Source organism: Pipistrellus kuhlii, unplaced genomic scaffold (assembly GCF_014108245.1).
Source record: "Pipistrellus kuhlii isolate mPipKuh1 unplaced genomic scaffold, mPipKuh1.p scaffold_m20_p_10, whole genome shotgun sequence".
Classification (NCBI taxonomy): Eukaryota; Metazoa; Chordata; class Mammalia; order Chiroptera; family Vespertilionidae; genus Pipistrellus; species Pipistrellus kuhlii.
This window is the reverse complement of record NW_023425405.1, coordinates 8,685,564-8,711,800: the sequence shown is the minus strand read 5'-3', so window position 1 is coordinate 8,711,800 and position 26,237 is coordinate 8,685,564. Positions and strand designations below refer to the sequence as shown.

Sequence of the window (26,237 nt, the reverse complement as noted above, 5' to 3'; positions counted from 1 at the left end):
CAGGAAGGTTCCTGCAATAGGGCTTCCCGCTCCAGTCTTCTGCCTTCCTCCCTTCTCCGCTGCCCTGCTTGCTTCTCTGCAGCTCTTGGCTTCTTTCTATGGTCTTCAGTCTTCACTCTGGACTGGATATGTAAGTTAACCGCCATCTTGGCTGGGTTAATTTGCATACCCACCCTGATTGGCTGGTGGGCGGGGCTGGTAGGCGTAGCAAAGGTGCAGTCAATTTGCATGCTTCAATTGATAGATGATGGCCTTTATAGCTTCTTATATTACTAGAGGCCCGATGCACAAAATATGTGCAAGAGCAGGCCTTCCTTCCCCCAACTTCCGGCACCGGCTTCCCTCTGGCACCTGGAACCCGGGCTTCCCTCACAGTCCCTGCTTGGTCTAGAAGGTTGTCTGGTAGGTCACCTGGTCTAATTAGCATATTATGCTTTTATTATTATAGAACTTTCATCTTGTTTCTCATAAATTGACAGTAAGGTTCTACAGTTGATAGCATTATTTTTTAAAAAAAATTGCAATAACCCTAGACAACTGCACTTTTAAAACATAATTATTTTAGTGATCAAGTAAAGTTCTATAAGTTATATTTTATGTCCTTAAAATCACAAAGTGTTTTAATTAGTAAAGAATATTACAAATTTAAACAAATGAAGGTTTAAAGAAATAAAAAATTTGTTTAAACTTTCTCCAAAACTTACCTCTTCCCAATCATTTTCCTCTTGACCACAAGAACTTCTAAAAATTATTTGAGATTGCATCTCCTTTTATTATCTAGCATTTGCCTTTTTTTCATTTATATTTATTTTATTTGTTGGCTATTTTCCTTTATTTTTTTTAATTTTTTTTTTTACCACACACCTTCTTATTGATTTGCAATGTATGATTTACCATTTCTTTTGTTTTCAGAGTTATTTATAATATTTCTCATTTTAAAATTTTATCCATAATTTATTTTTATTGAGGTATTATTGACATATAACATTATATTAGTTTCAGGTATACAGCATAATTATTTGATATATATATGCATTGTAAAATAATTACTACAATAGGTCTAGTTAATACTTCTCATATTACATAGATACCAATATTTTCTTGTGATGAGAACTTGTAATATTTACTTTCTTAACAGCTTTCAAATATGTGATACAGTACTATTACCTATTATAACCATGCTGTGCATTACACTTGTAATGCATTTATTTATCACTGGAAGTTTGAACCTTTGACCCCCTTCAATCATCTCTTCCATCCTGTCTCCAACTCCTGCCTCTGGCACCCAGCAATCAGTTTATTTATTTATTTATTTATTTATTTATTTATTTATTTGGGGGGGGGGGGGCATGTAATTCTTTTTTTAAAATTTCTTTATTGATTAAGGTATCACATATTTGTCCTCAACCCTCATTCCAATCCCCTGCCCGCCCTCCCCCACATGCTTGCCCCCACCCCCCTATTGTTTTTGACCATTGGTTAGGCTCATATGTGTGCACATAAGTCCTTTGGTTGATCTCTCCCTTTTATCCCCACCCTCCCTTTGAGGTCCAACAGTCTGACCCATGGCTCCTTATCTCTGGGTCTGTTCTTGTTCATCAGTCTATATAATCAGTTTATGAACTTGTTTTTTTTGTTTTGTTTTGTTTTGTTTTGTTTTGATTCCGTATATAAGTGTAGTCATGCAATATTTGTGTGAGCTATTTCACTTAGCATAATGACCTTGAGACCATCCATACTGTTGCATATGGAAAGATTTTATTATTTTTTATGTCTGAATAATATCCCATTGTGTATATATACATATATATATATACACACATATACATTACATATATGTGTGTATATATATGTATGTATGTATATATATGTATGTATGTATATATATATATTTATATATATTGCAATATATCCTCCTATATAATAAAAAGCTAATATGCAAATAGAACCAAATGGCAGAACAGTTGAATAACCGGTCGTTATGATGTGTGCTGATCACCAGAGGGCATTTGAGGTACATGGCAGGATGTGGAGCAGGTGAAGGGGGGGCACCAGACCAAGGCAGGGTATCGGTCTCTGTCATTGGGGTAAGCCTCTGGTGGTTACTGAAAATTCTTTGCTCCTGCGTGCTGCAGTCCTGTCCAGCACTTGCACCTGCTGCCAGTTCCCAGCACTAGTCCCAATCACTTGATGCCATCAGTGGGTGTGAGCAGCAGCTGCTGGCCCTGATAGCCCCTGAGGGCTTCTCCACCTCCCCCTGCTCCTGAGGGGAGAATGGGGCAGCAGTTGCTGCTTGCACCCACTGAGGGCGCCAGCCCCAATCATTCCACACCATCAGCAGGTGTGAGCAGGGCCAGTGCTGTCATTTGTGGGAGTGATGGCAGCAGGAGCGGGGCTGCAGTGGGAGGGGCCAGGTGGGGGTGCAGAGGATGGGCCAAGACCTGCCTCTGTGCCTACTGCAGCCTCGAGGCCTACAGTTCCTTTCAATGTGTATGAATTCATGCACTGGACTATATATATATGCCACATCTTTTTTATTCATATTCATTTATCTATCAATGGATACTTAGGTTGTTTCCATTATCTTGGCAATTGTATGCTGCAATAAACATGAGGGTGTATATATCTTTTCAGTTTCGTACTTTTGTTTTCTTTAGATAATTTCCTCGAAGTGGAATTGCTAGATCATATGGTTGTTCTATTTTGAAATGTTTGAGAAACCTCCATACTGTTGTCCATAGTAACCACAATGCATTTTTATTGATCTTTGTAAATCTCCTCTTTTGCATTATTTTCATTTTTTTACTACAGTTTTTCCCCCTCCCCCCTATAATGTGAAGATTAGTGGAATCTTAAGGATGTGGTAGAATTTGGGAAGGGGTTGGGTTTGTATAGAAAAATAGGAGAAATTTCTTCAGCAGAAATTAATAGATTTTTGCAATTGGCCTTCAACTGTCCTTTTTATTTCAATTTGAAGACATAGGCTTGAGGAAAGCACCCAGTGTCCAGGATCTATCACTAGAAAGGAAGTTTTATCAATATTTAATATTGCTTTGAGTGGAAATATACTGGGAGCACTTGTAATTGATAACTCAGCTTCTTCCTTTTTCCTAATCATCACTGGAGAATATTTTTTCCATTGATTTTTTTTTTTTTTTAGAGAGAGTGGAAGGAGGGGGGAAGGGGAAGAGAGTTCGGGAGAGAGAAACATGCATGTGAGAGAGACACATAGATTGGTTACCTCCAGAACACACCTACTGGGGCCTCAGGGATTGAACCTACAACCCAGGTATGTGTCTTTGACCAGATATCAAACCGGAGACCCTTCAGAGCTCAGGCCAATGCTCTAACCACTGAGCTTGCTGGCCAGGACTAACTGCTTCATTTTTATTCCAGGATTATGATGCTTTGTGGCTTAGTGATAAGTCCCATAAGGACCAAGAGCAAATGGAGTGGTATGAAAGGGGGATAGGAGAGAAGGCATCCCAACATACACATTATTTTAAACTGGGTTATGAGATAGTCATCAGACAAAAACTATACTCAAATCAAGATTTGTTTGTGGAGAGAGAGAAAGAGGGAAAGATAGAACTAGAGTTAGGTATAGAGATAGAGACTGAGATGAGAGAGAGAGAGAGAGAGAGAGAGAGAGAGAGAGAGAGAGAGAGAGAGAGAGAGAGAGAGGAGAGAAAGAGATGGAATAGAGGTCTGGATTACAGTAGCTGAATGGAAGTGGAGTTTCCTATCACACCATCTAACAAATGGTAAAAGCCAATATTCAGACATTGAACCTGGCAAGTGTAATAGCTCTTTGCTCATTACTTGATGGAAGCCAATCAGAGTCGATGCATCCTCTGAAACAGATCCACTGCTAAATATTTATTTCTTTGGACCTTAATGGAAGGCTTTGAATTATATAGACTCCTTAGCTTAAAGAAAGCACACCCTCATGGTGTGTGGTAGGGCAGAAGACTTCACATAGTTCTAAGACAATTCCAGCTCTCTGTTTTTTACTTTTACTTGGATACAGATTCCTGCGTGAGGATGGAAAATGAATAAAGGGAATGCTTTTCACCAGGGTCTCTGGACTAGAACTGATTTGGGAAAGGTCTGGACTCTCTTGTGATGAAAAGAGCCAGTTTCTTCCTGTGGCTTTAGAAATACTGGTTTTAAAGTGAATGAAACAAATGGCCCTTTCATTGCTTTAGAGATTGTAAGCACCAATGGGTAAGAAAGGAAGGTACTGAAAGCAGAAGATGATAATACCACACAGGTAGGCAATTCTTCACAGGTTCCCCTTGAGTCCCTACATTCATGTAATAGCACATTGATTTTGGCAGATGGGAAGTTTGCTTGAGTGTTGGATTAGCTGTTAGGTATTCTAATGGACTTTTAAGTGGAAACATACAGTTTTATGAGCAATTTGAAAGTTACTAATATTCTCAGGGAAAGTAGACTCAGTGTGTGAAAATGGTGCTTAAAAAATATTTAATGCTTTCCATTAATCCCTTTATAATTATGTTCGGCATCCCCATGCAAATGGAAATATTTAGCTGATAACTCCCACAGAAAGGGGAAAAAAATGCTATAGAATATGCTCTTATTTATAATTCCTTGTATGAGCAGTGTTTGGTGAAGTTTACTGAATTTGGGTCCCATGTAAGAAATAAAAGCTTTATGATATTCAAATGTGAAATTCAAATAATTTTTCAACTATTGTTTGTAAAAAGAATGTCATACTTTTCTACAGCTAGTCAATGAGGTACAAACATGAACATGATTTTTCTTTATCTCCCTTTTAGAAATATTAGTTGGCATTGAGTTTTTGAGGATTATATATAGAACAGCAGCACCCAATAACTGAAAAACAGTTTGAATAATTCATTTTCTATCATCCCTTTCCATATATGTCATCATTCATTCATTTGTTCACTATACATTCATTCATCAAATATTTATTTGGCTTCTTTTTTCTATGATAGACACTATGTTAGGAGGAGACTGGAGTGAAAGGGAGAGGGGAAGAACTGAAAAAGTGTCTAGAGATGAAGGACATAGAGGAGTGGAGTCACTGCTACTAATGTTATGGGAAAGTAAAATAATATTTTCCCATGTGATGAAAACTATAACAAAGATTTAAACAAGGTAATATGGAAATTCAGGAATGGCCTTGGAATAGGTCAGCTCACAATTGTACTTGGTAACGATCAAAGAAAAATTAAAATAAAAACTGTGCTCCCTCTAATTCTTTCTGAATATTTTTTATAGTTAGTCATCATAAATGCCATGCAGCCTAGATCTGTGGTGAAAAGTTACATCAATGAAAATATTTTAACTCTTGCATTCTTATTTTCTAAACCTTTCCTGGCATAGGAGACCTACACGAATAATTGGCAAAATTATTTCATCAATATGACAGTCTTTTCTAAATTTTGTTTTGAAAACAGAATTATTCTGAATATTCTTAAATATTTACTTATTATTTGGAATATAATTTCTGAGATAACCACCCTTATTAACCATAGGACATTAATTAAATCAAATTTAAAAATTGTATTTAAATGACTAGCTTATGTAGCGGTGTAACATTAGTACATCACACTGAGTCCATTCCTTCTGAAAATCTGAATGGTATACCTATTATTTAGTTTGACCTTAGGGACCCTAGGAAGAAAGACTGACTAGGGAGGTACTTTAGACCCTATCACTGAGTAGTGGGAAGGAGAACATGAAGAATGTTTTTCCAAGAACTGGATTAATCTCTCAAGCACACAGTCAGAGTGAAGACTTATCCTGAGTTTCTGAGGGCTGTCAAGAGTCTACAAAGCATCCTTAAAAAAAAAAAAAAAAAAAAAATCAAATATGTCTGTGTTTATATGTCTACCCAAGGTGGAGGAGGTATGGGTCTACCTTGTCGTTGGCCCTTAGGCTGCCTGGTCCTTGATAGAATGTTTCCACTTTTATTTATATATATATATATATATATATATATATATATATATATATATATTATTGATTTTTCACAGAAGAGGAAGAGAGAGGGATAGAGAGAGAGAGGGATAGAGAGTTAGAAACATCGATGAGAGAGAATCATCGATCAGCTGCCTCTTGCACACCCCCCACTGGGGATGTGCCCGCAGCCAAGGTACATGCCCTTGCCCGGAATCGAACCCGGGACCTTTCAGTCCGCAGGCCGACGCTCTATCCACTGAGCCAAACAGGTCCCGGCAGAATGTTTCCACTTTAAATAGCTCTTCTGTGTGTTGCAACTATTATAGATCCAGCAGTGTCATATTGGACACACAGGGATCTGCGTTTGGGATGTGGACTGTGGGGAGACAGATGGACAGGCTGCTGTGCAGTGAGGTGTCCCATCCCCAGGGAGAAGAAGTGCAATGGCACTTCTTCTGTCCTTTCACTTCCTAAGAACTGACCTCCAACGTCCCATAATTAACTCAACTTTATTGCCAAGACTAACTCTTAAGTATCCTAATTAGAATGGTATTCTTCATGCCAGAAGAGATGATCTCATCTAAAATTTCAAGGTGGAGTGGAGGAAGGGATCCTGGCAACCTCAACTGTGGCGTCTTCCCATTTGCAAAGCAGGTACAGATACTTCCCATTAAACCCAGGATATAATCACAGTACCAGGCTTATTCTTGAGACAGAATATTTTTAATTTGTGACTGTCTAGTCGTTTTCAGTGTTACTTGTCAGCACATTTCAGTGGTTCATAGCATTAATGAGGCCAAGGCCATTGATTTGATCTCTGCCTGGAGTGATTCATTTTTATTACATCTGTGACTGTGCTTAGGGCCACACTTTTACTCCCTCCTCTTCCTTCTCTGCTTTCTGCCTTTCCTCCTACTTTTGCTGTCTTCTCCTGGGGACAGATCACTCCCATACAGGAAGAACATCCTGTTAATCAATTCACAACAAGTTGTGAGATTTAGAGATATTTGTCTCTTGTAAGAGGTTTGAATGAGCATGAGTAGTACTTCTGATTAGACTACTAAAAAAATTTACAGAAAAATTTTGTCTTCAAATATGGCTTATCAGTATCTTCAAATCATAATCACACAAGCACAAATGGAGTAGGTTCACCATCATGCAAATGCATGTCATTAGACACAGGGAACACATTTGTTACTTATTCTTTAGAAACTCATCAGAACCCCAAGGTAAAAAAATGAAATTCTAGGTAACTTGATGATTGATTAGAAATATCATAATAAAACCAACCATTGAAAACTGGACTTTGGGTTAGGGTAAATATTATATTTTGAAATGAATTTCTAATTATTGAGAATAATTATGGAACATATAACTCCCTTAAGACTTGTTGTTTCCAATAGATGAGTTTTTCATCTTCGGACAAATGATATTAACCTTGCTTCATTTGTATTTTTATACCAATGAGCATTTAATTATACTTATAATTAAATTATAACATTTTAGATGACTTAGTGTAAATATTATTTTTTTACTACCAGGAGTCACAATTGGTAGGAAACCTTATGTCAAGGTGCGACTATAATGGTAAAGAAAAATTTACAGAATCAAGACAAGTTTGGGGGTGATATGTTGGCTTTTAAATGGTCTCAATTGTTTTTAAAATAAGTAAGAGCATTTTACCAGGCATAAGCAAGACAGAGGAAGGAGGAGAATGAGGCAGTAATGACAGTTAATGGCTTCAAAATATTTTCCCCCGTGGCATTGAGATCATGTATAGATGAACTAGATTGGTAAGTGTCTACAAATAATGGACATTTAGGCTATGTGGGTGGGTCAGATTGGAGTAAATGGACATTTAAGCTATGTGGGTGGATCAGATTGAATCTTGATGCTGGCAAAAGGAATGTCTGTGAAGAGCTGTTTCATTTCAGAGCTGAGTGCTGCAGGTTGGGGTGAGGCACATCACTCCTACGCACTCTGTGTGGCTCGGAAACACTCGTGGAAGTGTGTCACTGTCATAGGATCCCGATTTGCACGCACTCTGAAATAAAGACCTTCAGATAAAGGCCATCTCATTCAGCGCTGTCTGGTAAACAGTGGCTCTGAACAACACACTGTCCCCACTGGTGCTCAAAGCAGCGTCTCTTCCTGGGGAAGTTGCCTAAAGTGCTGAAAGGAACAGGATTATGGAAAATGGAGGAGGAAGCCAGAGGCATATAAGCTGCAGCCATTTAGAGTTTTCAAAGGAAAACACTACCCTGTGCTCCACCTGCTTTTTTTTTTTTTTTTTCTTTTCCTGACTGATTGTTAGGCCTGTAACCACGGACTCATAATAGATAATCATTCATGGCCCAAATGAATGGGTTTCCTTAACAATAATGCCCTTGTTTGCAGAGTTACTTGTAAACAAAGGATAGCACAGAAATAGATGCACTTAAACATCATTTTGAGGTAAAATATGTTAGGCTAGAGTACAATTGTCATGACTTTAGTTAGAGATTTCCCTATTTTATAAAAATCAGTGTATTTCAGTAGCTTTGCTGTACTTAAAACATGTAGATTTAATTTCATATGAAAGAAATTTTCCTTAGAAGTACATTGGTCTAGCCTTGCTGGTGTGATTCAGTTGTTGAGCGTCGTCCAGTAAACCAGGAGGTCACAGTCAGGGCACAAGCCTAGGGTGCAGGCTTGATCCCCAATAGGGGGCATGCGGGAGGCAGGCTATCAAAGATTCTCTCTCACCATGGATGTTTATTTCCCCCCACCTTCTTCTCTGAAATCCATAAAAAATATATTAAAAAAAAAAAAGAATTACTACATTGGTCTATTTTATCCCATTAGAGTTATCACTGATTTATACGAGAAAGTTTAGTAAAAGATACTCTTGACATGATTAAGAGTTGGACCTCATGTGATCTGTGTTTCTGTTTCACAGCTTCCTCTCATTCATAATACTTTCTTCTTTTTTTTTTTAAATATTTTTAATCCTCACATGAAGTCATGCTTTATTGATTTTAGAGAGATAGGCAAGGAGAGGAAGAGGTAGAGGGAGAGGAAAGAGGGGAGAGAGAGAGAGAGAGAGAGAGAGAGAGAGAGAGAGAGAGAGAGAGAGAGAGAGAGAGAGAGAGAGAAAGAGAGAGATGCACCCCGACTTGGGATTTCACCCACAACCTGGGTATGTGTCGGGACCAGAAATTGAACCCATGACCCTTCAGTACACTGGACAAAACTCTAACCAACTGAGCCACATCAGCCAGCACCACAATGCTTTCTTATGTGTCTGCAATAAGCTTCTGAGAAAGAGAGCAATATAGGATCTTCATAGGTAAATGTCTTTCATAAAGTGTATGCTCTTTGTTCATATCTTTTTGAATGAGCAGGGACTTAATGCAGCACCACGTGAATATGGTGGGCCAGGTTATCTCTCGATGGGAAGTGGGTCTGGCATCAGGAACATCACCGATGGGGAAGGCCACTGGACACCGGAGCTGCCACTTTCCCACCTGAGAGCTCGACTTTCCTTGCTCCTGTGGGCGCCTTGAGGCAATGCTGCAGCCCCTCCACCCCCACCCCCCAAGCCTCCCGGCTACGATGCTGCCCTAGCCCGAGTGGGGAGGACCGTCACTGCTGTGACTCTGGCATAGAACAACTCTATTTGAAAGAAATATTTTAGAGTTGTTGATTTTGATTCTTCTTGTTTCTGTGTTTTGATGCCAATCCTTTGAAAATGCTCAATATCTTCTTTCCCCTGTAGTTAAACTTTTCTACTTCCAGCTTCCCTCTGAGGGTGAGGCTCAAAATTAATAGCCTTGTCTACTCCAAGTGTTTGCCGTTCTGCTTTTGTGGATGTTAATTATTCCTCCCATTGCAGTTTAATTAATAAGAGATTGCATCTTACTCATTTCATCTCTCAGGATGTTGCTTCAAAGAACTAACCATCTAAGCTACTGCTTAGCAGCTTTAATCCCAAGAGCATATCTCACAGTGATATTGAATTTTAGCAATCAGATATGGTCATTAAATGCAGAAGACCCAGTATTCATGATACAGTTTTATAATTATATGTAATTGCCCCATTCATCTTGATAGAATTTCTAATGAGCTGTATGGAAACAAGTATATTTAAAAATTGTGATAGAAATATTTTCATGTTACTCCAACATTTAGCAGTTTTAATTACATGGATACATTTCATATCCGAGTAAGCAGAAATTAGCCCATTATCCATTATCCAAATGACTTTTATCAATTAATATCTGAGGTATGCCGTTTATCCTTTACAGATGTTTAAAGCTTTCTGTAAATGTTTTGGGAGACTGCTGAGCAGGAACTTTGCACCTTTATGGTTCTCTCTCATCATACAATTGAGTGCATACGTGAATTGATGGGGGGAAATATGTGAAGTAAAAACACTGCAGGCAGTGATGGCAGGAGGGAGCAGATAGACATCTAGGACTGGCATTAAACTGAGGTTGCTGTGGCAACTGCCTTGTAAGCGCTGTCTGCATTTGGGGCAGCCTTCTCCTTAGAGGCTCCTTTAATAATCTCTCTGTAGCTCTTGCAAACTTCCTGGACAGTTCATCCTCTTTCCGCTGGATCTTGAAGACAGAGAATACTGTCAGAGGGAAGTCCAATTTGAAAACAGGAAGCGGGATGCAGGAGCTTCCTGAAATTGGTCTGTGAAAACTGGGCAAATTGGGGACATTGAGGTTCCCTCAACCAACGAATCATCAAGAATATTACAGATCAGACATGTCTGAGGTTCTGACTCAGGACTACAGCTTCTGGGAACAGATGATAGGTATAATCATTTGTAAGAACTGAGCATCTTCAAAGGGAAACAGTGGAGAAGAGCTGCTGAACAAAAAGTTGGAGCGCATGCAAATCTTGCTTAAACTGTGTCCTGTTTTCGTTATCCTGGGAGGTGAAATACAACCCCAGGTAGCCCTGCTTTGCTTTCGAAGCAGTGAACATCTTCAAAGTAAGAGTGGATGTGTAGCGCAGCTTCTGATATCTAGGAGTGGCCATCATACACATCAGTCTTCATATATGTCCACCCACATTCATTTGTTATTACCTCTCAAGAAATGCTTTGCAACTGACTTGTGGTTAGGTATGCAAATGCTAGCTGGCTCTTGGGATAACTGATCCAGATTTTAAATCTCTAGATTTAAAATTTGGTAGAGTAATTGGGGAGAAGATGCTATCCCGGGTGTGTTTTTTTGTAAGTAATGACAGAAAACTACCAAGGAAATAGATGTTTTGAGCCTCTAAGAGATTGCCTCTCTTTAGAGTTGCTAGTATTTTTATGTCACCAAGCTGTTCTTTTCATAGAAATGTTATTCCTAATTTAGAGAGCGCACAGCATTTTTGAAGCTTTGTATTTGTGGACTGACTTGTGCTATAAAGTGGCAGGCAAATGTGCAGAAAGCCATGATGAGGATTTGTGCATATTTGGTAATTTGGGGATTTTTGTTTTGTTTTACCTTTTTACAGGAAAACGAACCAAAATATTTTAAAAGCTAAAATGTAAATGAAAAGTTTCAAAAATCTCTAAAATAGAATATGTCCTGCAATTTCTACATAATACTGTTCAATGTAGACTTTCAGAAAATGCCAGGTAATTCTCAGATTTTCATTCAAATGTGATAATTACAGATGTTAAAAAAAAAAGAACCATAATCTGATCATAGACAGTCTTACAGTGTAGACCTCAATTTTGTTATTTTTGTTAATCCTCACTCCAAGATATTTTTCCATTGATTTTTAGGGAGAATGGAAGAGAGAGGGAAAGTCAGAGAGGAACATCCATGTGAGAGAAACACATGTGTTGGTTTGGTTGCCTCCCGTATGCACCCTGATTGGGGCTGGGGCCGGAGAGGAGCCTGAAAGGTACTGGTATGTGTCCTTGACCGAAATCAAACCTGGGACCCTGGATACTCTTATCTACTGATCCAAACTGGGTAGGGCTAGATTTCAATTTTAAAAATTATTTTGAGCTTTTGGCGCTAAAAGCTCAAAATAAATTTTCATTAAGGTGAACTTATTAATTTGAGGGTTGATTTTTAAAACATGAATATAAAGATGACTTTATTAGTCACATTAGATTGATATTTCTTATATTGTTCATGGAATACTTTCTGAAGATTTTGTTAAATAGGAATTGTGGTTATAAACTCCATCAAGACCTCTTGATCTGCATTGACTTAGACCATTGTTAGTCATATTATTTCTTCATTTTTTGCTTTTCACATAGTTGAACCCCCTCATTACATCTCATTTTCAGATTGTCTTCACCAACAGGAGAATAGTCAGGGCATGGGTACACTGTCCTTATTTTCCATATTAGAAGTAGCAGACACTGACTAATGTGTAGAGTGTAAGAAGAGGAGAGACAACTTGATGTTGGAACTCTCAGAATCCAGAAGGCTTGCTGGATGCTGGAGCTTCAGGAGGAGACCATGCCCAACGTTGTGTATGAGATTTGAAAGCGAGGTTCACCTAGCAAAAACTTCCACCACCCGGTCGTCACCAAAACTGAGGTCATCTGGAAGTCATGGATGGGTTTGCTCCGTTTGGAACCAGAGAGATTGAGGAAACACCCCAAAGATTTTCTGCTGAGCCCGTGACTGCATGGCAGATGCAGAACGTGTTTGGGAAAGAACGGAATTATTCTTTGAGTCTGTGTCAGGGAAAATTTGATTAGTTAGTTCGCACGCCTGCCAACATAATCCTGCAGATCTTCTCTTTTCTTAATTGGAACGACATTGGGCAGCTATGAAAAACCTTCAAGTAATTCCCAAAGATGTGTAACAGTGAAGAATTCTGGGGGAGATCTAGAACTTTACAGAAGAAAAAAAGGCTTTTGCTACAAAGATGCTAGGTATAATCATTTATAAGATGCTGCTGGCTTTCACCAAAATGAAGCCCGACAGAAGATCACACTGAGAAGAGAGGTGGCATTTTTCTAAACTTTACAGAAGTTACCAAAAAAAAAAAAATAAATAATAGTATTTAAACTGAACTTTTATGTAACAGTTACTACCATTAAGACCTTGCCTGTAGATGACACTACAGGCAAGCAATTATCTGGTGGAGGTTTTCATTAGTATTTTGTTTAAGAAAAACCCTCTTGACTCTATTGTTTTGAAAATAAACTTATTTTCTCTCTCTCTCAAAAAAAAAAAAAAAAAAAAAAAAAAAAATTCCGCAAGGCACGTTGCTATTTTCTCGGGAGAGTGACAGCTTGAATGCAGTACAGAAACAACTCCTGGTTTGAGAGCTAAAATTGCTGTAACAAATGGCTTTCCTTTTGTCAACATGATCCCTTTGAGTTCTAAAAAATTAGTTATCTACATCATATATATGTAGTCCCTGCTGAGGCATGACCTATAGCTGTGCTTCTTACACATCGCCACGAGCTGAGGGCAAAGGGAATGCCTATGCCCAGGTGCCTTGGGTACGACCCAAAGCATGCCATCTATGTAGGGAGTTTTCTTTTAGTCTCGTTTTCTCCTAATCCTTATGAATATTTTACCTTCTATTTATTGTCCTTGATTAAATATATAAATAATGACCACATTAAAAAAAAAATAATCCTCTATTGTTTAAAGTATTGCAAATGTCCCCCATTGGCCCTCTCCAGCCTGCCCCTATCCCCCGTCCTAGGCCCTCACCATCCCAGTGTCTGTAGCTGTGGTCATGCATATATGCAGACAAGGTTCTTGATTGATTACTTCCCACCCACCCACCCTCCCTCTCTTTCCCTCCAAGAGTCCACACTCTGTTCCATGCTTCTATGCCAGTTTATTTTGTTACTTGGATTCCACACATGGGTGAGATCTTGTCTCTCTCTGACTGACTTATTTCACTTAGCATGATACTCTCCAGGATTAATGACCACATTTATTAAACATAAAATCACTTCCATTTCCCAAAAATGGTTGAGAAAATTTTGCCAGATGGTCACTGTGAGAACCAGCTTCCTCCTTCTTGGTTGACTATGGCCTTCCTGAGTGAGAAAACTGCTTATTATTCCTTTGTGTATCCCCAATATCTAGCAGAGTGCTGGGCACAGAGTCACTATTAATAAATGTGTGTTTGTGCTTAATGTATGCCTATTAGAGTACACGATGCATGAAATTCATGCATGGGGGGAGGGGTGTCCCTCAGCCCAGCCTGCACCCTCTCCAATCTGGGACCCCTTGAGGGATTTCCAACTGCCCGTCCCTGGGATTGGGCCTAAATGGGCAGTCAGACATCTCTCTCACAATCTAGGACTGCTTGCTCCCAACTGCTGGCCCACCTGCCTGCCAGCCTGATCACCCCCTAATCATTCCCCTGCCAGCCTGATTGATGTTTAACTTTTCCCCTGCTGGCCTGGTCACTCCTAACTGCCCTCCTTTGCCAGCCTGGTCATCCCTAACTGCCCTCCTCTGCCGGCCTGGTTGCCCCCAACTGTCCTCTTCTGTAGGCCATCTTGTGGTGGTTATCTTGTGTCCACATGGAGGTAGCCATCTTGTGTCCACATGAGGATGGCCATCTTGTGTGTTGGAGTGATGGTCAATTTGCATATTACTTCTTTATTATATAGGATATGTATGATGCTCAATAAATATTTTATATAGAATGTTGAATGATAGTATGTTTTCACTAGGAACATGTATTTTTATTCTTGTAAAAGTCTCTGTATGAAAAAAAATACGTACATGCTTTTGGTTCTTAACTTTCAACTTGACTTATTGAGATGTCTAGACTTTATGGGTTTAAGAGCAGTTCCTCTTTGAATACAGTGCTCTATGCAGTCAGCATCAGCATTTTCGGATCTGAAGTTTTCCTGTGGCTGAGTATTTAGACATTGTATCTGGTTTCTATATGCTTTTTTTTTCATGGTTATTTTTTTATATCTCCTATTTTCTTTGATGCCCCCTCATTATCTCATATTTCTCATATTTCTTTAAATTTGATGAGCATATTTATTTCATGATAATTGCACTTCTGTCTGATTCTGTAACTTTTTTTCCTCTGGCACATGAGCTCAGAGTGGTGGATTAGTGTATATTGTGATTTTTATTATTTGTTTATTTATTTATTTTTAAATATGTATTTTTTTTATTTTGGAGAGAGAAGGGAGAAGGAGAAAGGGAGAAAGGGAAAGAGGGAGAGAGAGAGAGAAAACATCTATCAGTTGCCTCCCATATGCACCCTAACCAGGGACCAAACCATAACCTAGGTGTGTGCCCTGACCGGAACTGAGCCATTGACCTTTCCATGCAGGACTAGTTCAACCAACTGAGTCAGGCCAGCCAGGGCCATATTGGGATTTTTAATTGTAAATTCACATTCCCTGGATTTTATCTGAGTGATTTTTTTGAGGTCTGGTTTTATTATTATTATTTTTATTTTTTTAAAATATATTTTATTGAGTTTTTACAGAGAGGAAGAGAGAGGGATAGAGAGTCAGAAACATCGATGAGAGAGACATCATCGATCAGCTGTGAAGCCTGGTTTTAAAGTCGACTTCATGTTCACTTTTCCAGTGCCTGGGACGATTTTAAACTGCATTGTGGGTTTCTCTGAGCCACGTAGCTGGTGTGATTTCTGGCTCCAGTCCAGTGTGAATTCAGGCTTTTAGTTGGAATTTTTCCTTCCCCTTCAACTCCCCCATTCACCTAGAACCGAATCCTAAAATCCAGACAGGTTCCCCCACTATCTGGCTTGATTGTTTATTTTCTTTTTATAACCATGAAAATGTCACTATTCAGGGCTTTCCAAATTCACAAGGAATCTTTGACCTAATTCCCACTCCCAGTGGCCACAGTTTTGTTTGCTACCTATGTACTTAGGCACCTGGACCCATCCTTCTAGTGTAAATGACCTGGAAATCTCGCCAGGATTAGCAGATGCCATTAGGGCAACCGTGCAGCATGGGGTGGGGATAGGGGTTGAAGCCTGTGGGTGGAGAGGTGTGGAGGAGAGTTTACTGACCTGTTTGAAATTTTTGTTTTCTCTTTGATTATGACCTCTGGTGAATTTCCCTTTTCTGTTTCCCATAGATATATGCAAACAATAGTATTAAAATATTTTCATTTATATTTAGGAGAAATTGGAAGAGATCTCTACTCATATCTAGCTTGTTGGAAACAATAGCTCTTGAACACCTGTGTGTAAGGCACGGTAATGACCCTCACACTGGACAACATGGCCATCCTTTTTAATGACAGTGGGATACACTCAGTGATCCTTACTCCTTATCTAGCCCAACTGGTGGCAGGCATTTTCATGATGACTGAAATTCTTGGGATCCTGTGTTCTTATCTATAATTAGAGGCCCAGTGCATGAATTTGTGCACCTTGAAAGGAACTGTAGGTCTTAAAGCTGCAGTGGGCACAGGGGCGGGTCTCAGCCCCTCCTGCCAGCAGCCCTACTTCCACTCTGCTGCTCCCACTTGCTGATAGCTCCAGTCCTCCTGGCACCTGCTGAAGGCACAGATCCGGCAGTGGCTGCTGCTCTGATTGCCCCTCAGGAGCAGAGGTAGGTGGAGAAGCCCTCAATGGGGCCAGCAGCCGCCACTCATGAGTGCTGAAAGTGCCAGGTGATCAAGGCCAGTGCTGGGTGCAAGCGAGGCTAGCACCCGCAGCAGATGTGAGCGCAGGGCAGGGCCATGGTGTGCAGGAGCAAAGAATTTTCAGTAACCACCAGAGGCTCAACAGGATGACAGTAACTGGTGTCCCACCTTGGTCTGGCGCTCCCGCTCACCTGTTCCACCATCCCACCATAGCTGCCACCCATCATGTTCCACACTCTACCACCTGCTGCCAACGCCCATCATATCCCCCTGGTGGTCAGCGCTAGTCATAGCTACCGGTTGTTTGGTTGTTCCCCTGTTTGGTCTATCTGCATATTAGCCTTTTATTATAAAATACAAAATGATGTTGGACTAAATGACCTTTACAGATCCTTCCAGCTCTAATTTTTATTTTTTTATTTTTTATTCTATGGCCCTGAAGCACTACTTCCCCCCTCCTCCCCCTCCCCCCCTCTCATTTTCAACTTTCCTTCTGACAGTGATATCACCCTTATTCTGTGCTCCTCCCACAGGTGGCCTCGCTGGGCGTCACGACCTTCACCTTATGCGCTTTGTGCATAGACCGCTTCAGGGCCGCCACCAACGTGCAGATGTACTACGAGATGATCGAGAACTGTTCCTCCACCACCGCTAAGCTGGCGGTCATCTGGGTGGGCGCCCTCCTGCTGGCGCTGCCCGAAGTGGTCCTCCGCCAGCTGAGCAGGGAGGACCCGGGCTCCGGGGGCCAGGCGCCCGCCGAGCGCTGCGCCATCCGGATCTCCCCGGACCTGCCGGACACCATCTACGTGCTGGCGCTCACCTACGATGGCGCGCGGCTCTGGTGGTACTTCGGCTGCTACTTCTGCCTGCCCACGCTCTTCACCATCACCTGCTCCCTGGTGACGGCGCGCAAGATCCGCCAGGCCGAGAAGGCCTGCGCCCGCGGGCACCGGCGGCAGATCCAGCTGGAGAGCCAGATGAACTGCACGGTGGTGGCGCTGGCCATCCTCTACGGCTTCTGCATCGTCCCCGAGAACATCTACAACATCGTGGCCGCCTACATGGCCACCGGCGTGTCCCCGCAGACCATGGACCTGCTGCACATCATCAGCCAGTTCCTGCTGTTCTTCAAGTCCTGCGTCACCCCCGTGGTCCTCTTCTGCCTGTGCAAGCCCTTCAGCCGCGCCTTCCTGGACTGCTGCTGCTGCTGCTGCGAAGAGTGCGCGCACAAGTCCTCCTCGGCGGCCGCCAGCGACAACGACAACGACAACGAGTACACCACGGAGCTGGAGCTGTCCCCGTTCAGCACCATCCGCCGTGAGATGTCCACCTTCGCCTCGGTGGGCACTCACTGCTGAAGGGCGCTGGGTTGGCTTCGGTTTTTTATTTTCATACCCTGCGAAAGTTTTTACTTCCTATGTTTTTTTTTTTCCCCTGACTCTGAAAGACATGCAGACAAAGGAAAGAATTATTAACTACTGTAGAACTGATTTTTTTGCAAATTAATATTTGTGCTTTGGGAAACAAACAAACAAACAAACAAACAAATAAAAGGTTTATATTTAGGTATTTAAGAAGTCCGAGGAGGCCAATAGTTTTAGATTATGTTACCTGGTATGGTGCTAATATTTTCTTTTGGGGAGAAAAGAAAACGTTCTCGCACCCTAACGGATTGCTAATTTTCATTCTTTTCAAAGTAGGATCACTGTATGTGGATGATAGCCATGTGATTTTTGTAGGTTATATTACGTCTGAGTTGTAATTGGAAGTATATTGTGTATATATACTATATCATGAGATGATTTTGTAGATGGGAAACATTCACAAAGTAGCGCCAAATAAATGACACTTTATTCTTTAATACCATTGTCAATCTACTTTTAACCCAACTTTCAATAAATCTTTTAATTGCCTTAAATGCACAATCACTGGTTCTATGCACAATTTTAAAAAATGGCCTTAGTGTTTTATAATTTTATTTTCCTTTAAGGCAGTCATCACTGTGTTATAAAGTCTTCTTAATACCGTAGTACTATTTTATATGCATGGCTCAAAAAACTATATCCTATGTTAAAACAAATTGTATTTTAATATTTAGATACAGATGTAAAATTACTTCAACAAATATTTACAGAATACGAATAAACAGAGAGCAGAGTAGGAAGAAACTAACTTTTCTTTTGTTTTTGTTTTTAATTTACCTTCCAACTAGCATGTAGACATAAAGGGTTTCTATAAGGAATAATGAGCTGAACTAAGGCCTCAAGCACAATGCACTTGTCACCCACTTCCGTCTGAACACTGACCTTGCAGCGCTGGGACTCTTATGCGAAGCACTCTGAATGCTAATTTCTCTCCTTTCAAACAATGAACTTGATTAAATCTGTGTGATTTCACGTCTTTAAGTAAACTGAAAGAACAGTAGTGGAGTAATAAAATATTTATGTATCTTGATTAGAACACTCGAATATTCAAATCCTACCTTTGAACTGGCATTCCATAAACTTCCAACAGAAAGCTAACCCTCTCCGTCTGAAGAATTTGAATTCCTTAAGGAGTTCAAGTTGCAGGCGCTGCGTAGGATGCCTGCCAGGTGGGACACATGCCTGAATCCGGTGGCAGAGACAGTGAGCTGGGGACACAGCATGGCCGTGTGGCTCAGTGTCTGTGTGTTCAGAAAAGGAGGAGAGGAGAATCCTGTGCTCTGGCTGGAGACCACTCTCTGTGCTTTCTGCTGGCCAGTTTCGGCACTGTTTGGCATAGCTGAGTAGCACCATCTTTCTTCCAGGTTATAACATGGTGTTTTTTTTTTGTGTGTGTGTGTTTTTAAATCATTACACTTTAGTGCTAGAAAAATAAAGATACTTAGTCCAGACTAATCATCTTTCACATGAAACCCAGGTTCTGACAGTGCCAGAATAACTTCTTTTTCTCAGTCAGTACTGTTCAAAGGGATTCTCCCTTCTTCCTGTATGTACCCTGAGGGATTTGAAGGAGAATAAGAATAAGAACAAGGCATCGTAACAGGTCTTTGGAAAACTTCTCAAGGATGCTTGAGCTAGGTTTTGGCCACTGAGCAGATCAGCAATTGTGATGCCCCAGTGTCTCTCATAACATTCACTCAACTTCATAAATACAGAAACATCAGCTGAGCACATGGTATGGAAACGGTTCTATGCCATTACCTGCTATAGATGAAAGTACACAGAGCTTAGGGTCAGACTTTATAAAACCAGGCGAGGGTGGGATGGGAAGGAAGGCATATGACAAATAAATCAACAACCATGATAGCAGGTGGGAAGGTATGAAGTTCTAGAATGGTTCAGAGCTCAGGATGGAGGACATCATGAAGGGCTTTAAGAGGTAACAGCGGATAGGTTTCAGCAGGAGTTGATGAGAGGTAGTATGAGAAGTGGACACTTCAGGAGGAGAGAGTTAATTAAAGGAACAGAGGAAGGAATCATGAGGTGTGATTGAAGAATAATTGAACAGTCCAGTTTGGTTCCTATGCTATATGTGCGTAGAAACCTCATGGAAAATATTATGAAAATAGGCACTGAAACCCTATCATAAAAACATGTAAGATGCCTCTGTTCAAGAACATTTTTTCTTCAACCCTGCCCCCTTGTTTAAAAAATAGATGGACTGTTTTCAGCCTTCGAGCACTCTTTAGGGTAACAATGTGACAGTTTCTTTCTAATGTTTGAATTCATCTTGCACTTGAAAGTATCCTTCAATTACTTTCTGTTGGTCTTGGCTTCCTATGTTCTTTTTCTAGGCAGCATATTCCAATATGTCTGATTACAGCTAACCTTTTTCATAAAGAAAGAAGGAACAGCATATTAAAAGTTTCTACAACTTCACCATCATGTTTTATGAATGTCCCTTCTCTCTTGCTAGTAAGCAGAACGTCTTTTAGTGAATGCAATTGGAGAACGTTTACTGAGCTCTACTTTTGCTCTATACTTACATTGTCAGTCTCTGAATGGGAAATCATTCAGCATAGGGCCTATATAATAGATGGGAATTACATTGTTTTAGAGCCCCAAGTGATCTCAAAGTCTGCCCTTATTACCCAAATCTTTATATATTTGGAACTTATCCTCTGAGAAGTTTACTGACTTACACAAGGTCACATCATTTTATCCTAATTGATTTAGAATAAGAATTATATATAAGAATAGCCCTGGCCCCAAGTGGCTCAGTTAGTTGTAGTGTTGCCCTCTGAAGGTTTGATTCCCGGTAGGGGTGCATACAGGAGGCAATAGATCCATGTTTCTCTCTTGGATTGATATCTCTCTCCCTCTCCCTCTCCCTCTCCCTCTCCCTCTTTCCCTCTCCCTCTCCCTCTTTCTCTCCCTCTGCCTCTCCCTCTCCCTCTGCCTCTCCCTCTCCCTCTCCCTCTCCCTCTCCTTCTCCCTCTCTCTCTCCCTCTCCCTTTCCTTCTCCCTCTTCTTTTCCCTCTCTCTTTCTCTTTCTTTAAAGACAAATGGAACATATTATTCTCATGCAAGGATAAAAATTTCTAAGAATAGAATGTCTCCTTTCAGGGATTATAAATAATAATTCTTACTACTTGACCAGTACACTCACAGCAATCTTTAAAATACTATATTTATTTGGATAACACATACTAGGTGTTCATTATATGTTTGCTCAATGAAAGAATAAGCAAATATTTAAACTGAAAGAAGATGCAGAAATATTGTTTAGCAAATTACAGATGGAAAACCGGGACTTTGAGTTAAGAAACCAGGACAAAATAAAAAGTAAGAAAATGTAGTTTTCTTGTAACAGTGATCAGATCATAAAATTAGTAGTTCAGCATTCATCATATGATGTGCATATCTATGGCCATATATGTATGTTTTTTCAACAAAATATAACATCTGGGTGTGACAATTAAATCTTCAAACTTCTCAATCTTAAAGTTATTAAGTCCAGGTAACCCCAAAGCCACTTTAGTACTTGGTTCATTTTCTTCTTTCCCTCATTCACTCCTCCATTCAGGCAGTTAACCCTATATACCACGCTGTGCTACATCTCAGGGACATAACAGTGTAGGAATTAGACATAATTCAGTCCTTTTTCGAGTTAACAGTTTACAACTGTTCAACGTCATTTCCTCAGCAAAAACGTTGAGTAGTGCCAAGAAAGAAAAGTGCTCTGAGAGTACGTGAGAGGGGAACCTGACCTAGTGGTAAAATCAGAAAGTTTCCTTGAGGAAGAACTAGGAAAGGGTTAGAGGTGGCAAGGGGATGACTCAAACAGAGGGAAGTGCTGTGCTAAGGCTCTGTGTGAAGACAGAAGAGCAAGTTCAGGGAACAGGGAAGGCTGGCATGCGAAAAGCCAAGGCAAGCATAGAGCAGTAAGTAGAGTGGAACCAAAGTTTGAATGGAAACAATTTCTGTTCATCCTCAATAGATTTATGTTATGTGTAGGTAGAAAAAATTCAAGTTATCAATGTTATACTGACCTTCTGTGCTTCATGGGAGACCACTCATCCTTGTTATCGATATTAGAAAACTGACTTCTTATGTAATTAAATCTAACAGTCTCAATTTTTAGTCTTAATTTTTTATTATAATTCACCGAATGTGCTTCCACACTTGTACCTCAAATATTGCAATCTGAAATGCAACAATTGAAGAGATTGCATTGATATCGATATTAGTAGAAGAGAATTATTTACTGTCATAGTTATGAGAACTTCTGATCCCTAGAATTCTGGTGCTAAATCATCTTTTCATTGCATTTTATAAATTTGTAGAGGATTAGAAGTCTTTTGGCTCAAGTACTCAAAATTTGAAGATTGATTAAAAAATAGTATGGCATAATCATCTTGACATGATCATTCTCTTGTATTAGTAATACTTTAATCAATCACGTGACTGTTAAATGATTTTTACATTTCCTGTTAGTCTATTGTCAATTTTAAAAACTAGATTTGATAGTTTCTTGTATTTTTAAGATATATAAATAATTCATATGCAATACATTCTTTGAAATCCATAAAAATCTTCTGAGTTGAATTAATGCTTTACTATATAGACAGGCATGTGATTGATTTGTTTTACATATTTTATATATGCTGAATTTAAATATAATCATAGACATTTAAAATTGTTCTATTTAATCATAATTTATTTCCCCAAGTTTTAAGAGAAACAGTCTCCTGTAATTTTATTACTCGTATTTGTATCAATATTATATTTAGAAATTTAGGTTGACTGGGGTTTCTAATCCCTAATCAAGTACTTTGAACTTGATAAAATCTGAAAACTTGTTTCAGACAGAATTTGAAAATTTAAGGGATAGTGTCTATGAGAGAGAGAGAGAGAGAAAGAAAGAGAGAGAGAGAGAACATCTGGAATGTCCAGAAGATATTGTAATGGTTGTGAGGGAAGCTTTCAAAAGAGTTCATAAAATGACAATCAGAGTTTTCTTAACCCTCAACTGACTTTTCATCTTGAATATCTTGTTGGTTGTAATTCCATTTATTTAAAAAAAAAAAAAAAAAAGTGGGCTTGGATCACCAGTGCTTTCAATGCAATAGAACTGTGGCCTAACATGAAGCATTTTAGTAATGGAGAAGTTATGTTAGAATGTACAATGTGTGCTTTAGTCCTTCTAAAAATGAATACATGCTCTGGTTTAAAAACATGAGGAAGGTGAAGAGATTAGCCGAAGAATATACATGCATAATCCATAGATACACATATAACAGTGTGGTGAAGCCAGAGGGAGGAGACAGGGGCTGGGTGGAGGTGGGCAAAGGGGTGGAGAAATCTGTAATAGTCAACAATAAAAATAATGTTAAAAATAAATAGAAACATGTTTACACATGTACACATTTAAAAACTATAGCTTGCTTCTATCACATTAATAGTTTAAGTTAAAAACATAAAGAACTTGAGAAAAGTTTGTCAAGATGAATATGTCCTTTTGTGAATTGTCAGTTTGTGGGCAGGAGGGACATCATGAATCACATTTAAGTTCCTGAAAGTCATGTGGATCAAGTTTTCTTTCATTTTGAAACCAAGCTTTTGTACCATAGAATTAGGCTCATGTGGGCAGCATTTAGTTCCATTATGTTTTAATCTTGTTTTCACTGGCTGCTCCTGGAAAGACTTTTTGTTAGTGAGCTAGTTTGTTTCTCTGTGTGTGATTAGCCCTGGTGACTTGTTGTTCCGGCAGCATTCTATCCTGATATATTCTGATTTGAATTCAAATTGATTTAACAAACCCCGCATTAACAGGTTTGCATTATTCTACGGGCATAATACAGTGATTGTTGGAGAAGTGTGGCTTCAAAGTCCACCCTGGGTGTCAGACAGTAAATGGGTCTTTTGTTGGCTTTGGGGGTTGGATTATTTGTCTTTGTCTTGCTGATTTTGAGATTGTTGGGCAGAAATTAAACTTTTTCTTTCTTTCTTTTTTTTTTTCATTTGGCAAGAGATTAAAAAATCATCGCAATAATGTTTCGTGAAAAGAACTTTGTTTCCGAATTAACTTTTATCTCCCGAAAACCTTGCGGCACGACAAGTCGGGCATTTACATGGTATTTGCAACAATTAGAAAGTTCACTGCCTGGGACTGATCTTTGGTCACCCCGTTTAAAAAGATGGAATGCTGTAATGCCAACTGATGGTGTGATTGTTTAGACCTGACTCATAAAGGGTTTCAGCTGAAGAGTCTTTGTCTAGCGCAGGCCTGTGAGACCCAGCTGCACCAGGCCCTGCAATGAGCGCCTTTGTGTGAAGGGTCAGCCCCACTCTGGTACTTGATCAGCCCCTAGACTCAGGGGTCTTCAAACTACGGCCCGCGGGCCACATGCGGCCCACAGAGGAGTCTGATCCGGCCCGCCAGGTTTTGTGGGCAGTGAGCGCAGCCGAGGTGTTACAGTAGGAATTAGTAGTTCATATAGTCCGGCCCTCCAGCTCTCTGAGGGACCGTGATCTGGCCCCCACTTTAAAAAGTTTGAGGACGCCTGCTAGTTGTATCTCAACCTATTTCCACATCAGCAAAGTGTGCATAGAGCGCTGGGCTTTGAAACTGGGGGAGAAGATGCATGGGTGTTCAGAGGTTCTCCCTGTACTGTCCTCTTTGGATGATTAAGTCTAACGGAAAGAAGCATGGTGTGAATAGCTAAAAACACAATGATCGGTGCTAAGGTAAGTTAGGACAGTGCCCTTGTTTCCAATGTTGCAGCTTCCTGTTGTCAAGATGAATGCTCTGATTTGGCCGTTTTAATTGATCAGATTAACTAGAATGAACTTCATTTCCTACAGACCAGGGGGCTATGTCATCAGGCTCTAGCCACTGAAAAAGGAGAGAAAATATTTTTATGGTTAGAGCCTGTTAAGATAAAGGAACTTATACAAAGCCAGCGACACACACACACACACAATGTTACATATAGTGATATGGAAGTGGTCAGTGAAACTGGTAATGCTTTTGAAATGTATTCAAACCTGCAGCGTCTTCCTGTTTTGAATCATAATCTCAGAAAGTCACATCAGTCCTTACATCATCAGGCACCAAGAACAATGTCTCTCAACAGAAACGCATTTGGCCTTTAGGACAAGACAGTTCTCTGTTGTCCTTTGCTGTGTGTGACTTTTCCTGATGTTGCAGCAAGTTAACTGTGTCTGACCCAGGACCTAGGTACCAGGACTACCTCCTAGTGCTGGTGATAAGAGAACACTCCTTCCTTTTCTTCTCCACCTCCCATATTTCCAAAGGCCCCTGGGGAGCAGTAGAGTGGTGCCAGATCAAGCCAATTGAGATCCACCATAAGAAATTACAGACACTGCCAGGACCGGTTTGGCTCAGTGGATGGAGCGTCCGCCTGCATACTGAAGGGTCCTGGGTTCGAATCCTGTCAAGGGCATGTGCCTTGGTTGCAGGCACATCCCCAGTGGGGAGTGTGCAGGAGGCAGCTGGCTGATGTTTCTCTCTCATCGACGTTTCTAACTCTCTGTCCCTCTCAATTCCTCTCTGTAAAGTCAATGAAAATATATAAAAAGAGAAAAAAGAAATTACGGATACTGAAATAGTTGGAAAAATATATTCTACTAGGCATAGCCACTATTCAGAGCTTACCATATTTTATAAAAATTAGAATATGAAAAGAATATTCGGCTAAAAAAATGATAGCATAAGTATAGAAAACTCCTGAGTTTTAAATTGTTATTACAAGAGGGTTTTTAATTTTTGTAATTTATATACACTTTTCCATAGAAACTGTTACGCTCTACCTCCAAGATTTATTTAACAAGTTGGAGACTTTGTTGAATGGAAAGGCCAAAGGCTTGGTGAGCTGTGAGGATATTGTCAGGCGAGAGACCCTCTTGAATCGAATTTGCCAAAGTCCAAAATCTATTTTGGCCTTGAACCCTTTCAGTATAACCCAGGGACAATGTGTCTTTGGTTGACAAACTCATTGAATTAGATGTAATAAGAGTATCAATTACTTTGTATATTTGGGGGCATGTAAGTATATGTTCATATCTTCTGTCCACTATGGTGTGTCTTGACATCAAAGAACCCGAGGATTTGCATTAGTAACCACATGGTGGCTTGGTGGGTGAAGGGCAATGATGGTCTAGAGCACATGTGTCAAACACAAGGCCCGCGGGCCAAATCCGTCCCGCCAGGCCTTGCAATGTGGCCCGCACCGCGCTGTCATCACAGCACTCCGCTGCGTTTCCA

General features: G+C 40.1%; 1 protein-coding gene across 1 annotated transcript in view; it reads left to right on the top strand.

The window, feature by feature from the left end:
- Positions 1 to 18,384, top strand: part of GPR37 (G protein-coupled receptor 37) — a 37,210-nt gene extending 18,826 nt beyond the window's left edge. The window contains exon 3 of the mRNA XM_036425887.1: positions 17,057 to 18,384. Coding sequence (XP_036281780.1) covers positions 17,057 to 17,881 — 825 coding nt within the window. The 3' untranslated portion in view covers positions 17,882 to 18,384. The remainder of the gene's footprint in view (positions 1 to 17,056) is intronic.
- The last annotated feature ends 7,853 nt before the right edge of the window (positions 18,385 to 26,237 follow it).